This window comes from Eschrichtius robustus, chromosome 13 (genome assembly GCF_028021215.1).
Source record: "Eschrichtius robustus isolate mEscRob2 chromosome 13, mEscRob2.pri, whole genome shotgun sequence".
In the NCBI taxonomy this organism is placed as follows: Eukaryota; Metazoa; Chordata; class Mammalia; order Artiodactyla; family Eschrichtiidae; genus Eschrichtius; species Eschrichtius robustus.
In genome coordinates, this window is record NC_090836.1 from 100,657,782 (window position 1) to 100,673,589 (window position 15,808).

A 15,808-nucleotide genomic window follows, 5' to 3' on the forward strand; every position below is an offset into this window, starting at 1 on the left:
GGACATGGAACCAGAGATGTGGTGGCAGGTGCGAGTCCCAGCTCGGGGTGGGCTAGATCCTGCGGACCAAGGACAGCACTGGTATCTTCCCCAAGGGAGCAGGAACTGGCCAAGGTCCTGCCGAGGAACAGGATGTAGGGTCCACCATGGCCCCCAGGCCCTCACCCTAGGACTCCTCCCAAAGCTCCCTTCACAATCTCCCGCCTCTGTCACTTGTCCAGATTCAGGGTCAGCAGGGGCAGGGGAAGGGCCTGCCCACCCAACCCTCCAGGGCTCCTGTAGTAGAGATGCAGCCCTGCCCACCTGCGTCCCTGAGTTCCCTCCTACTGGGCAGCCCTTGAGGCAAAGAGCTGTCCAGAGGAGCAGTAGGGCCTGCACGCAGGCCCACCCGCCCTCCACCGCTACTCCGGCTCCCTTGCGTGGCACTGTACCCAGAGCTGCCTGCAGACCAGCCAGACATCCACAGCCTGGACCGTGCAGGGAGCTTGCTTTCTCAAAGCTCTCAGCAAAGGGGATTCCAACAGCCTCAGCATTGTTAAAAAACAATAACAAAGTTCTCTGTGAAGGTTTGAAATTTTCTAAAACAAAGTCTGAAGAAATATAATAGTTCTTTCTTCATTGTGCTCCAAAGAGCACGCAAACTCAGGCCATGGTGAAAATGGGGTTCTGTGGCAATATATGCAGTGGTTCTCAGCGTGGAAGGGCTGTGCGAACGTGTGGGCATGTTTGGGGTCACAATGCCCGGAAATGCTACTGGCATGTAATGGCTAGGGGCCAGGACAGCTGCCCACAAGCGCGGGACAGTCCCATACAATGAAGACCACTTCTGCTCAAAGGCCAACAGGGCCCCAGTTGAGAAACACAGAACTAAAACTGAGAAACCCTTAGGAGTTTTTGGGGTTTGAGTTTGAATCACTTTGCTGTACACCAGAAACTGATACCAACTAGACTTCAATTAAAAAAGAGAAACCCTACCCAGGGTTTGACATGTGCCTACACAACAGCAACATTTAAAGACAAGCTCAGGGGACTTCCCTGGTGGTCCAGTGGTTAAGACTTCCCCTTCCAATGCAGGGGGTGCGGGTTCAATCCCTGGTCAGGGAGCTAAGATCCCACATGCCTCGAGGCCAAAAAACCAAAGCAAAACGGAAGCAATATTGTACCAAGTTCAATAAAGACTTTAAAAATGGTCCACATCAAAACAAACAAAAAAAGGGCTTCCCTGGTGGCACAGTGGTTAAGAATCCGCCTGCCAATGCAGGGGACACGGGTTCGAGCCCTGGTCCGGGAAGATCCCACATGCCGCGGAACAACTAAGCCCATGCGCCATAACTACTGAGCCTGCACTCTAGAGCCCGTGAGCCACAACTACTGAAGCCCACGTACCACAACTACTGAAGCCTGCGTGCCTAGAGCCCATGCTCCGCAACAAGAGAAGCCACCGCAATGAGAAGCCCGCGCACCTCAACAAAGAGCAGCCCCTGCTCGCCGCAACTAGAGAAAGCCCGCGTGCAGCAACGAAGACCCAATGCAGCCAAAAATAAAAAATAAAGAAAAAAAAAAAAAATCTTTAAAAAACCCCAAAAGACAAGCTCAGAGATTTCATTCCCAATATGGTTTTCCTACTATTGCTGAATAATGAAAAAAATCACCCAAGAAGTATAAAATTACTCATATTTAATATTGATATTAGGAGCAGAGAGTCTGCGCCCGGCTCCTGGTGCGGAGCAGCCGAGGATAAGCTCTGCGGGTGGGCCTGAGCCGAACCAGGCCCCCGCACACAGCAGGCACTCCATGATTGCAGTCTAAAGGGATGACTGGGGGTGGGGGAGGAAACAGGGCCCTCAGCCGCCCTCCCCGCACCACTCCCGCCTTGCTAAAGGACCCTCTTCCCTACCAAGGCAGAGGCCACTCACTCCCTGGCATACAGCAGGCACTCAATACTTTCTGTGCAGTAAGTTAACAGATGGGGCCCTGGGTCTCCCAACTGTTGAGTGAAGGGGTGGACAGAATGGCTGCCAAAGCCCACTGGGTCCTAAAGCCCTTTGGCTTCAGTGACAAAGGCGCTAAGGCTTTGGCCGTGTGTGGCCAGAGGATGCTGGGGCAGCAGAGGAGCCCGTCTGGCACTGGTCAGCCTTGTGGCCATGCCACCTGCCCACGGCACCCACACGGCAGCAGGCCAGGCCTTCCCAGTCCTCAGAACACAGCTGCCAGCCAGGTCGTTCCAGCCCCTTGTACAGAGGAGCCCCTGAGCCCCCGAGAGGCGGACAGGCCTGCCCGAGAGGCAGGGCAGGAACTCACCAGTCTTCACAGAACCGTCACAGCTGCATCTCTCCCCAGCACTCAAACGTGTTTCAAGGGGGGAGAAATGGACTGTGTCATGTAAAGAAATACTCATTTTCAGTGCTCTTTATGTGGCATTCAAAGCACTCTGCAAACAATCCCTCCCAATCACTTGGAGGAGGCGGCCTGGCTGGGCTCGGCCCACTGCAGCCCCTTCGGCCTCCTCAGCCACGCCCCCTCCACGCCAAGGTCATGGGAGGCCCCTACACGCTCTAGTCCGGGTCCTCGTCAGCCTCCTGCACCTCCACGTGACTGTAGGACCTCCAGGCCTGCAGGTTACAGCTCTTCAGGATGGTTCCCAGCTGCTTCCCAGGTCCTACTTCAAAAGTTTTGGGGAACTCGGTGCCTTTCTTCCTCTCATATATGGCGTGCATTGTCTGCTCCCACTTCACCGGGGAGACCACCTGCTGGACCAGCAATTTCTGGATGTGTTTGGGATGCATGTATCTATTCCCATTAACGTTTGAGTGGACGGACACCAGAGGCTTCTTGACATCAATTGCCTTTAAAACTTGTGCCAGGGGCTCCAAAGCTGGCTCCATGAGGCTGGTATGGAACCCACCACTAACCGGCAACATCTTGGTGCGTCTGAAGTGATACTTGGAGGAATTCTTCTGGAGAAACTGCAGAGCCTGGAAGCAAAAGAAGGGAGGTTTATGCCAAGCAAATCGTAGGGGAAGAAACACACAGAGAGGCAGGCACCACTGGCTGATGTCATCACAGTCCTACGTGTAGGATGTGCTTCTCTCTACACACCAGCACGTGTTACTTCATCCTGCACAGCTGCAAAGTCAGTGACCCAGAAGCCCTCACTAGCCCGGTGGCCCCAGGCAACCTCTTTGAACTTCTTTTACTCCATCCATAAAATGAGCACAATTTCACCTACTTCACAAGATTGCTGGCAAGTGATCAAATAGGAGGTATCTGATGAACGAAAAAGCAGTATCTAGTGTTAGTTTTCAATTAGAATTCTGCTACTCTTCATAATTTTTTTAAGCCTGTTTTCTTGTTACTCCATAACCTTCAAGATGAAAATTCACAAGATTCCAAGCCTCATTTCACAATCCAAGGTCTGAAACCCCTCATCTGGGGTTCTCTAGAGAAGACAAGAGCTTGATTAAAAGGGGCCTCTGGGACTAACGGGCCCAAATTTAGAACCACTTGCGAACATCTTTAAAACAGTATATATTCTTAAGAGACCCTGTGCCCTCAGGACACAGCCCAAGACCTACCACCCTGACAGCCCTTCACTGGGATCCACCAAAGGCCTTCCTAGGCACTAAACCGTCTGCCACGTCCCTCCAACCTGACACCATCCACGGCCTGCTCAGAAGCTGGGCCAGCTGCTCCTGAAGACTCAAGGTAAGTCATAGCAGCTGCATGACCTTGCGCACTTTTACTTTACCTGTCAGTGCCTTAGTTTCCTCACCTGTAAAACGGTGATAACAACAATAGTTACCTCATAGGCTATGAAGAACTATGCTTGGTAAACAAACCCTATAGAAGGGTAGCAATTATTAACTTGTTACCAAGCCCATCCATGTCCACTGGAAAAAATACAGCAGGGTCTGGAGTTCCCTGGTGGCTTAGTGGTTAGGATTCCAGGCTTTCACTACCATGGCCCGGGTTCAATCCCTGATTGAGGAACTGAGATCCTGCAAGATGCGCGGCACGGCCAAAAAAAAACAAGAAAAAAAAGAAATACAGCAGGGTAACTATTTGTGCCCCCGAAAGGTAGGAGGGACTAATATTTTTGGTTGGATGGAGCTCATCGTCCCTCTCTGTGGGCCCCGCCCTGCAGGAGTTTAGCCTGCTGCCCAGGCATGGCCAGTTCAGCCCGAGGCCCATCACGTGTCACTTCCCTCTGCCGTGAGCGAGTCTATCTGTTCCACACCGAGGCTGTTCAGCCGCCTGAGCCTCGGGGCGAAATCCAAGTGGGGCAGAGCCCAGCACAGCGAACTGTCCCGGAGCGTGAACCGTGCGTGTGGGAAGCACGGAGGGGTCTGGGCTGTCACTGCAGCAGAGCCTAGCCTGACCTGACTGACCTGGTGCTTCACACCCAATTCCACGCTCCATCCATCCCCACCTCACTGAGGGATGCGCCCCCCACGCCTCTCTGAACAGAAGACTCGGACTTCACAGCCCAAGCCCTTCCCACCACGCCTGGACACTTCTGATCACCGGCATCTACGGAGACAGCTGCTCGGTGGCACTTCTGCACCACTGCCACGGTCTCTAAGTGCTTCCCATGGGAAGTCTCTGGATTCATCCACCTCAAGCCCCAGGTCAGGGCCACAGGAGTCAAGGACACAGCCTCAGGGTCCAGAGGCTCCTGTGGCTGGCTCTCAGGCCAGGCGTGGGTCTAGCAAAGGGCAAGGAGTTTCTTCACATCCACTGTTGGAAAGGGACTCACCTGCTCAGGGGACCCTGCCCGCACCTGAGCTCTTTGCTGTAGCACTTCCAACAGCACCAAAGGCCAAACCTGGGAATCCCAGGAATCGCCACCTGCACTGGATGCCCGCCTGTCTGGGAACCTGGGAGGGAGACTCCTGCCTTGACTGGGGGGCCCCTCCTGGCCCACTTATGGGCTTCCTTCCAAGGATGTTAATGGGAATAAGCAACCAGCTCCGTGATTCGCTTGGGGCCACTGTAACTTGTCTTCCCGTCATCTCAGAACTGCCCCAGAGGCTCTCACTGATTCAGAGGAGATACGTAAGGACATCTGTCTACTGGCAAGGCCTTAACAGGGAGATGAACCAGCATGGTCAAGTGGAGGAAACCTGGACTTCAGAGGGACATGGGCGGGAGCTCTCACCCTGCCTCCACCACCACTAAGCACTTGGCTCTCTGCCTCAGCTTCCCGGTCCACAGAGCACAGGACCAGACGGAGGACCGGAGGAGACAAGACGGGGAAGCACCCATCCGGTCTGCACTCAACGCTCCCCAGCCAGGCACGCGGTACAGAACTGCCCCTTCTGTCGGGCGCTCCTGTCTGCCTGGGATGCCCCTGCTCTTGGCCACCTCACCCTCCAGGCACCGCCTCCTGGCACCCTGGTAGTCAGCCTGACCCTCACTGTGCCCTGAAACCTGGAGTCATCCGTTCACAGCCAGCCTTCCTTTAACAGCAGGAACCCTGGCTGATCCATCCGTGTGTCCTCAGTGCTTGCCACACAGGAGCTGCCCGAGAAAGGATGTCTGGGGCAGCAGTGAGTGGAAGGATGGACAGAAGGAAAGGGTGCAAAAACAGACACCTAAGAAAAAGTAGAGCAGGGCAGAGTAACCCAGCAGGAAACAGCTTCTCTAAGGAAGCAACTGGATCAGAGGCTGTGAGAAGCCCAGAACGTATCACAGGAAGGCCCTGGAGATCATCTGGTCCAGCCCCTTGACTTTCCACGTGGGCTGGGAATTTGCCCACGGTCTGTACGTGGTGGAGCGGAGACAGTACCCCAGCCTCCTGCCTCTCTCTGCAGTGCTCACTCCACCACACACACCCCTGGCCCACAGATGCCTCCCAAGGACCAGGGCTGGGCAGAGCACCTGTTACGCTCTGTGCGCTCCCAGGTGTGGAATAATTCCAACCTTCTGTACTGGACTGGGGTCTAGGAAGGCTGCTCCCGTGAACACCAACCTCCAGGTGTCCTGAGATCACCCTGCAGTCAGGAAAGAGGTAGCCGGACACCTCGCACACGGGGTTCTCTATGCCCAAAGTCTTGCAGTGCTCCTGGGCTTCCAGACAGGCAAAGGTGAACTTGGACTGAGGCTGGCCGAGGACGGACAACATCCCACTGGGGACAGCTTCCGAGGCTTCCTGCATGGCCTCAGCTCGGATTTTCACTGCATACAAACCTACCCAGAGAGAAGTGCATTTGGAAAAATCAAGGCACGTTAATGGAGGAGAGAAGCCCAGACCCGAAAAACAAAGCACAAATTCCACACTGTGTGCTGGAGACACTGATATTGGTATCCATCACCAGTCTACAAGCCGCAGTTCTACGTATCTGAACCATACATATATGGTACCACCATCATCAAAAGGCAGGGTGCTGTCCCTGGTACAACCTCAGTGTCCACTGACAGATGGATAAAGAAGACGTGGCACATATATATGATGGAATATTAGTCTACAAAAGAATGAAATAATGCCACTTGCAGCAACATGGCTGGACCTAGAGATTATCATACTAAGTGAAGTAAGTTAAAAAGACAAATACCATGTATCACTTATATGTGGAATCTAAAATACGACACAAACGAACATAGCTACGAAACAGAAGCAGACTGTGATACAGAAAACAGACTCGTGGCTGCCAAGGGGGAGGGAAGGTGGGGGAGGGAAGGATTGGGAGTTCGGGATTAGCACGTGCAAACTATTATATACAGGATGGATAAACAACAAGGTCCTCCTCCAGAGCACAGGGATATATATCCAATATCCTGTGATAAACCATAATGGAAAAGAATTTGAAAAAGCATGTATGTATAATGTAACTGAATCACTTTGCTGTACAGCAGAAATTAGCACAACATTGTAAATCAACTATACTTCAGTAAAATTTAAAAACAAAACAAAAAAGAATGGACTGCAATTACTGGACAGCTATCATCCTGGTCCTGGGCCTTCTCCCTGCTGGGGAGGGAGATGACCAGACCAAGGAGCGGTTAAGGGACCAACCCAGGGTCTGATGGGACAACAAAGTCTGAGGAACAAACCCTGCACCCTTTCTCTCTAACACACCTTCGTTTACCCGGCACCGTATGTATCTGTACTGGACTTTTAGCCCTTACACAAGCAGAACTGTGGAGCAAATACGTTAAAAGCCTGTGTTAGCAGGCAGGAGAGAACCCACAGGAACGTGGAGACCCTCCCAGGCAAGCATTAAATAACTATGCAAATTGTCAAGTGAAAAAACACAGAATGTCAATAATCCTGCAAATTACATACACATAAAACTGTATTTGTATAAAATAGTTTTATTAAGATGTGGAAATATAAAAAATTTTTTCCACTTCCTTGATAATGCTTCCTTCCTATAATGCTTTTTTAAAAAACAATGAGGTGAATTTCACATAAAATATAACCAGTTTCAAGTGTATAACTCAGTGGTATTTGTTGTGTTCATGTTGTACAACCACCAGCTCTAGTTTCAAAACTTTCCATCAGCCCATAAAACACCTCATTTCTCCCTCCCTCCATCCCCGGTAACCTCTAATCTGTTGTCTCTCTGGATTTATGTATTCTGGACATCTCATATAAAAATATGTGATTTTTGTGTCTGGCTTCTTTCACTTAGCATGTTTTTGATGTTCATCCACGCTGCAACATAAGTATTTTATTTCTTCTTATGGCTGAATAATATTCCACTGGATGGATCTACCACAATTTGTTTATCCATTCGTCTGATTATGGACATTTGGATCATTTCCACCTTTTGGCTATTATGAATAATGCTGTTATAAACATCTGTGTACAAGTTTTTCTGTGTGGACATATGTTTTCATTTCTTGGGTATAGACCTGTGAGTAGAACTATTGGGTCACATGGTAATTCTATGTTTAACTTGAGGAACCACCAAATTGTTTTCCACAATGGCTGCACCACTTTACATTTCACCAACAATGTGTGAGGTTCCTACATCCTTGTCAACACTTATTATTTTCCTCTTTTGTTTTTTAAATTAAAGCCATCCCAGTGGGTATGAAGTGGTACCCAACTGTGGTTTTGATTTGCATTTCCCTAATGACTGGTGATGTTGCACATCTTTTCATGTGCTTGTTGGTCCTTCGTATATCTTCTTTGGAGAAATATCTATTCAAATCCTTTGTCTGTATTTAACTATAAGCAAAACTGTTTACCTGTTTATACACAAAAATCTTAAGAAGTGGAACTGATATGGCTCAAGATCAAACACTGATTTATTCTTTTTCACTTAATGAGAATCTATTGATGATCTACCACACAACAGGCACTGGAGGTACATGAGTGGACTAAGAATGCACAGTAGTGGGAGACACTAAAGCAAGCAGATTTCACAAGACTACAAGAAGAAAGAAATTCCCTGATGAACCCTTCAAGCTTAAAAGGGAATCAAGGTGAAGTCTGGTCCTCAGGTCCCACTGTCATCCCCACCCATGGCTCCCTTCTCTATTACCCCTGAGTAGGTCCAGAATTATTTTTGGCAGTGCCCCTTGTCCTCAGTAAGCCCAGCAAGACAATACCCCATGCATAAAACCGAACCTTGGGAGTTCCCTGGTGTTCCAATGGTTAAGAATCCGCCTTCCAATGCAGGGACGTGGGTTCGATCCCTGGTCACGGAACTAAGATCCCACATGCCACAGGGTAACTAAGCCCGTGCGCTCTGGAGCCCGCGCTCCGCAACGAAAGATCCCCCATGCCACAACTAAGACTCGATGTAGCCAAATAAATATTTTTAAAAAACCCAAAAAACCAAACCTCTTCCTATGTACCTTCACAAAATTCCATGGCTCCAGCAAACACTAGGGCTGCAAATTCTCCCACACTGAATCCAGCAGCAGCAACACAGTTCTCAATGACCTGCAGTGACACATGCAGAAGAACATGAGGCCAAGTTCTCAGGCGAGTTCAGCCCGGGGCTCTGCACTTGCAAGCTGACAGGGGTTCAGCGGTTCAGTGAGCCAGGTTCTGCTGGCCTGGTGCTCCAGCTAGAAGACAACACACAGAAGTGGCCTTGACTATCACTGATCCAGCCCTTTACTGATGAGGAACTTTAACTGGCAAGGCACGTTAAAGCCGACTGGCGGACTCCTTGGTTGAGCTGTGATGCCACCCCAGGGCTCTGGATTCTCTTGCTTCTGCCCTGGTGCTGCCTCTCAGGCTGATGGAGACAGAGGACGCTCAGTACAGAAGTTAAGGGCATGACCTCCAGAGTCACCGCTGGATTTGATTCTTAGCCTGGGAGAGTTCCCTAACGTCTGCGCCTCAGTTGTCTCATCTGTGAAATGGGGAGAGCAGCAGGACCGACCTCACAGGGCTGCTGAATTACATGGCGATAACACCCCTAAATCGCTCAGCACAGACCTGGCCCAGGACAGGCACTGGATGAATGTTATTATCATGACCTGACATGACCACTTAAACTAATTCCTTTAATATCTCTGAGTCTTCTTTCCTTACCCACAAAGTAACAGTACTTACCTCACAAGGTTGTTGTGAGGATGAAATGGGGTAAAGTACGAGCTTAACAATTACTGTTGTGATAATAAATCTTAATAGCAATCATTTTACAACTTCAAGTGAACTGATACTTTCAGATATCACCTTCTCAATGATCCTTCCTTTAAGGGTGAAGCTTAATCCTTCTAAAGTCATTTAGTAATTAATTAAATGATTAAGGATCATTTAAAATCGCAACCCGGCCCTCCACTCCCCGGCCCCTTTCCCTGCTCTATTCTTCTTTCTGAAACACTTATCTTTAACACACTACGTAATTTACATAGCATATTTATTCTCTATTACCTATCTCCTTGCCCTAACATGCAAGCTCCCCAAGCGCAGGGATCCTTGTTTTGTTTGTTGTAGGCTGTATCCCCTGGGCCTACAACAGTGCCCCGCACGGGTGGGAACTCAGTAAGGATCTGCCGAACACATCAGACGTTGGAGCACGCCGGCCTGGCAGGCGGGAGCCTCGGCTGGACCGCGACCTAGCTGTGAGAGCTCGGGCAGAGCCCATTCTCCCCGGCCTGCCACCGGGCCTCGGGCCTCACCGCGGGCTGCAGGTGATGCAGTTTCTCGACGGCGGCCAGCGAAGCCACGAAGACGGCAGGCTGGCAGTGCACGGTGCGGTCCAGGGCCTCCTGCGGCCCATGCAGGCTCAGCTCCAGCAAGTCGTAGCCCAGCACGCGGCGGGCGGCGGCGTAGAGCTCGCGGACGCGCGGGTAGCGGAGCAGACCGCGGCCCATGCCCACCACTTGGCTGCCCTGGCCGGGGAAGAGCAGCACCGAGCACTGGCCCGGCAACCGCCGCACCGAGGCCTCCCGGGGCCCTTCCTCCGCCGCTGTCCCATCTCGCAGCAGCTCCTCCACGTCCACCGCCCCCGAGGGAGGCAGCAGGTGGCTCGAGGCGCCGCGGCGGCAGCTCACGCCCCGGCCCCAGGCCCACGCAGCCCGCGCGACCCGGACGTTCATGCTGAGGAACCAGCCCCACGCGCGTTACCAGGGCGACCGAGGCCCGACTGCGGCGGCGCAGCGCGGCGCGGTCCTTGACGCATTTCCTGCCGGGCGGGCCGAGGCATCCCCGGGCGGGAAGAAAGGTTCCGCTGTTACCGATTCCGCCCCTGCTCTGAAACCGTCGGCTGTGCGCCGGGTGCAGAAAGTGATCCACACGCTTACCTAAACCTCCGCAGGCAAAAGTAAAACACGACACCGCACCACAATGAGCCCTCAAAAATATTTATTAAGTAAACAACTCAATGCAATGTAATATTCAACCTAGCATGGGAAAAGTGCTTGAAACGCTTCCACATTCTTTCTTGTATCTGATTTTCCCAGCACTGTCCTCTCTTTTGTTTCCTACAAACCAGACACGGTGCCAGGCACAAAATAAGCATCCAATTAATATTTGTTCCATTGAACAAAGCCCTCGATATTTTTCAGACATTAGTCTGTTTAATTCCTCACAGCAACGCTGTGATGAATAGGTGCTATTATTACCCTCAATTTACACATGAGTAGACAAGGGCTCAAAGACAGGTGGTTAGTGACAAAAGGAGGATTGGAAATTGGGGGTGCGAGGCTGGGTCAGAGAGAGTCTAATTCTGACCTCATCTCTAACTACACCCCTTTACCCCCCTGCTCCTCTTTCATTCCCTGCCAGCCTCTTCTAAGGAGCCCAGGACACACACACACACACACACACACACACACACACACGGTCACGCCACACCTCAGAATGAGAAAGATCTAGGTAGACCTGAGGTAGGAGGTAGATGGGCCGCTGAGCTGCACAGCTGGGGTTTGTCAAGTGGAGTAAAATTGAAGCTTCGTTCTCACCCAGGCACTCCAAGGACAAAGCTAGTGGCAGAAGCTGAGCTCTGCTAAGGTAAAGAGATAAGGCGCCCACTCCTGAGGTCAATAAAAACTTCCCTGTCTGCACATGCGCAGGAAGGCTCCTTGGGGGTCAGAAAGGGAGCAGCCGCCACCCCATAGTATGTGTGGACATACACCCAGCTAGAAGGCCTCTGCAGTGGGCTCCATCTTAGCAAAATGTTGCACATGCATGTTGGGGAGGGTCCTGGGACCCGTCAGCTGTGAAAAAAGAAACGAGATAATTGGCCAAATGTAAACAAAGACCCGAAGAACTGTCCTATATACGTGATTTAAATCACCTCTTTACTGAGCTCCTTATTCAGGACTCCCACACTCCTCTCTGCGTGTGTATTTCTGGCTAGCTTCTGACTTACTGCCCTCCTCCTCGTTAGAGAGGAGGCCCATATCCTTTCCCTCCAGGTGTGTATTTCTGCCCTGCTTCTGTCTTAAACAAACAGACTGTTTGTCTGTGTGCTCTCCCACATGTTATGCTGTGTCTCTAATAATAAACTTTGTACCTGATTTTACAGTTTTTGCCTCTTTGAAACATTCTTGCTTTCTAACGGCGGAAAGAGCTAGGGCCCCTTTGCTTCTAATCTCTTGCCCCTCGTGGTCTAGCGGCTACGATTCCTGGTTTTCATCTAGGCTACCCAGGTTCAACTCCTGGGCAGGGAACTACAATCTCTCTTAAGGACCGCTCACTGCTGTCTCTCCGAGATCAGACTCACATCATCAAATCTACTACAGTGAGCTTGTCCTGAGAAAAGAATCAGATGAGCTCTCAGGTCATCCGCAGCAGCCTTGCTTTTGACACGGAAAAGGAGGAAATGAGGTGCATATCCAGCAAGAGGAGATTAGTTAAATGAATGATGGCAAATCTATACAATGCTGTGGTGATAAAAGATATGGAGGAGGTTTTCAGGTTAAGACATGAACAGAGCACACGCTGCCTCCAGAAGCACATAAACCCAGAGGAAAGGAAACTTTTAAAGACATAAAACACAAGGACAGGGAGAACAGGAAAGGGGACCCCAGCAACAGAATCTCTTCAAGCTGGAAACCAGGATGACCAGCATTACCTGATTCAGCAGACTCCAGACAGCCGAAGGCTGAGAACCAACCCTTATTCGTACAACAGAATCCTTAAACGCTTAGGAACTGGTAGCCCTAGCCACTTCTAGATCTAAGGGTTAAAAAAGGCCGAAATTAAGAGAACGATTTGAAGGTGTCTTTGAAGAACAGTTAGATCTTTAGATGTCTTCCCTCTCTCTAGCCCCTGGGTGATACCCCTCCCTCATTCTGGCAAATGCTTAGCTTTGGAAAGGGCTGGGCAGGCCAGGGATCATGGTGAACGTGGGTTCTCTGCTGAAACAGGTGGATCCTGACTGCTGAATGCAGAGATCTCCTCCCATGCTCCCCACCACCGGGCTCCCAGAAACGTGCCACCAGACCCCTACCCTCCAGGCAAGAACTGGAGGGCCTGGGGGAATCTGACCAGTACAAGAGGAAAATGCTGAAGATATTGACAGTCCAGGAAGTTACCAGACAAATGACCACCAAGTTCAACTTACAGTGAAGCTAATTCAACAAATACCATCCAAAGACTTATTTTCCTTTTTTCTTCTTATCATGAGCAACCAGCCAAAGATTCCCAAGCATCTGAGGAAAGCCTCTTACATACAGAAAAAAATAAAATAAAATAACTACAATGCATAGGAATCAGAGACTATGATGAGAGAAGAAAATAATTGTTTTAAGAAAATTATCCTTGATAGTTGAGAGGTAAGAGAAGACATTGCATCAGTGAAAAATGTATAGGAAGTTTTTATTTTTTTTATACTTTTTTTTTTTTTTGGCCACGCTGTGCGGCATTCCGGATCTTCCCCAACCAGGGATTGAACCTGTGCCCCCTGCAGTGGGAGCACGGAGTCTTAACCACTGGACCACCAGGGAAGTCCAGGAAGTTATTTTTTTAAAAAAACAACCTTCAGAAAACAACAACAACAAAAATCCCTTGGAAATAAAAGAATAGGATAGCTGAATTTTAAAAATCAATAGAGGGCCAAGAAGAGAAAGTTGAGGAAATGTCACAGAAGTTTACAAAAAAAGAAAAAAGCAAACCATGAGAAGCAGGCGAGGAAGGGAAGTTAGAAGACAAGCCCAGGAAGTCCAGGATTCTGAGTGATAGGGATTCCAGAAAGAGAAGTGAGAAAATGGAGGGAAGGAAATCATCCCCTCCAAAAATTCAGTTTCTGAAAAATAAAAGATATGAGTTTCCTGAGAGCTGGAACATTGGATGAAATTAGACCCACATCGAGGAATATCAGCATGGAATTCCAGAACTCTGGGGACAAAAAGCTTAAAATCTTCCAGGAAGAATAAAAGGGGTTACACACAAAGGCTCAGAACACAGGATGGCTTCAGTCTGCTCATCAGCACCATGGCAGCTGGAAAACGGCACGTCTCCATGATGCTGAAGGACAATGATCTCCAACTTTGAATTTTTACTCAGTCAAACATCAGTCAACCACGGTATAGAGTGCAAGATCTCAAAAAAGATACCTCCTATGTAGCCTTTCTTAAGACTGCATCCTTGGGGACTTCCCTGGTGGCGCAGTGGTTAGGAATCCGCCTGCCAACGCAGGGGACATGGGTTCGAGCCCTGGTCCGGGAAGATCCCACATGCTGCGGAGCAACTAAGCCCACACGCCACAGCTACTGAAGCCCACACGCCTAGAGCCCGTGCTCCGCAGCAAGAGAAGCCACCGCAATGAGAAGCCCGCACCGCAATGAAAAGTAGCCCCCGCTAACCGCATCTAGAGAAAGCCCACGCGCAGCAACGAAGACCCAACGCAGCCGAAAAAAATAAATTAAAAAAAAAAAAACAAAAAACTGCATCCTTGGAGGATGGGCTCATCACAAACACGGGGGAACCAGGAAGGGCGAGATGTGCTGTCCAGGAAATGAGGAGCCAGCTCCCAGAGGGGTCAAGACCACCCCCAGGCTGGTGGTGAAGAGAGATCCCAGGATGACCTGTACACCAGGCCTTCGAGCAGCCGGTACATCAGAGATGCACAGAGGGCTGTCATCACCAAGTTGCCACCTGTCACTGTCTGCCTGTTTAGGAACTGAATATCTGGTGAGCCTGGCCTAGATTCCCGTCCACACTTGGCTGTCTTCATCACAGGCTGATGAGACCCTGTTCTCCCTTCCATGCCCTGCTGCCTGGCTCGGTGAAGGACACTGTTCCGCCTCACGGAAGCGTCCACCCCTGCTCCTGAGGTCTGGACACAGGTGCAGGGAGCTCAGAAGCAAGAAGACACACAGCCCATGCCTCTGACTAGTTCATGTTGAATGTCCACACCACAGCCTGGCGGGATGTGCCGACAGGGGAGCTGCACACCCAGCCTTGCCCACCGGCTGCCCCAGATGGACTCCTGTCGATGCTCAGGGAGGCTAAGACCAGTCTGTGCCCCAGAGGCTCAGTTCAGTTTCACCTCCCTAGGGGTCTTCCTCTGCCCCGGCCATCGTGTCCACTCTCTCCAGCCAGCTGCATGCTGCCCCTCAGCTGTTTGAAGCGAATCAATATAGGGCTCAGGGAGACATACCTAAGGGTCTTAATAAAACTCTAAAGGAAAGTAAGGGCGTGTTTACCCCAAAAGTCAAGATAGAGGTGACCTCTGGAGTGGCCGGAGCAATCACCAGAGAGAGCGCCAGGTTCCTAGGGCACTGGGAATCGTCTTCTTATTAACCTGGGGGGTGGACAGACGGGCGTCTTGTTATTACTCTAAAGTGTACACGTGTTAAATGTAGACAAATGTTTGATAATGTAGAAAGATGTTTCTGATTTATTGTAAGGGGAAGAAAACAAATTACAAAACCAATTACTTCATGAAGGCATTCTTGTAAAGAAACATGTGCATATGCTTAGAAAAAGGCATAGAAAAACTCACAAAGTGTTGATTGTGCTTGGGTAATGGGAGAGTGGGTGACTTTTTTTCTTTGTGTCTGTATTTTCCAATTTCCTTACAATAAATATGAATTATTCATGTAAGAAAGTAAACACACAAATAAAATATAAGAAAATACTGTACTCAAATCACAGAATTGAGAAGCCTAATGAATGACACAATAGTTAAGAGTGCAGGCCCTGGACTGCCAGGGTATAAATCCTGACTGCATCACTGACAGGCTGTGTGACCTTGTCATCTCTCTGAGTATTCTCTGGGGATTGGGAGGGTGTTTTCCATGCCTCCTTCCTCGATCGACTGAGGCCGGGGGCTGGGTTTGCTTGTGTCGTACCCTCCAGGGTTGAGCCCAGAGCTGGGCAACCTGCGGTGCTCAATATATATGTCCCTTGAGGTTGGCACATGCCAAATGCCCAGGAGAGGCTCCGGTGCTC

The 15,808-nt window shown here is 50.2% G+C and overlaps 1 protein-coding gene across 1 annotated transcript; it reads right to left on the minus strand.

Annotated features, from left to right (window-relative positions):
• Window positions 1-1,662: 1,662 nt before the first annotated feature.
• Window positions 1,663-10,543, minus strand: MCAT (malonyl-CoA-acyl carrier protein transacylase). Its single transcript, XM_068561742.1, has 4 exons — window positions 10,087-10,543; window positions 8,809-8,896; window positions 5,972-6,189; window positions 1,663-2,975 (listed from the first exon to the last, which is right to left on the minus strand). The coding sequence occupies exons 1-4, from the start codon at window positions 10,504-10,506 to the stop codon at window positions 2,556-2,558; spliced, it is 1,146 nt and encodes a 381-aa protein (XP_068417843.1). The 5' UTR covers window positions 10,507-10,543; the 3' UTR covers window positions 1,663-2,555.
• Window positions 10,544-15,808: the final 5,265 nt, after the last annotated feature.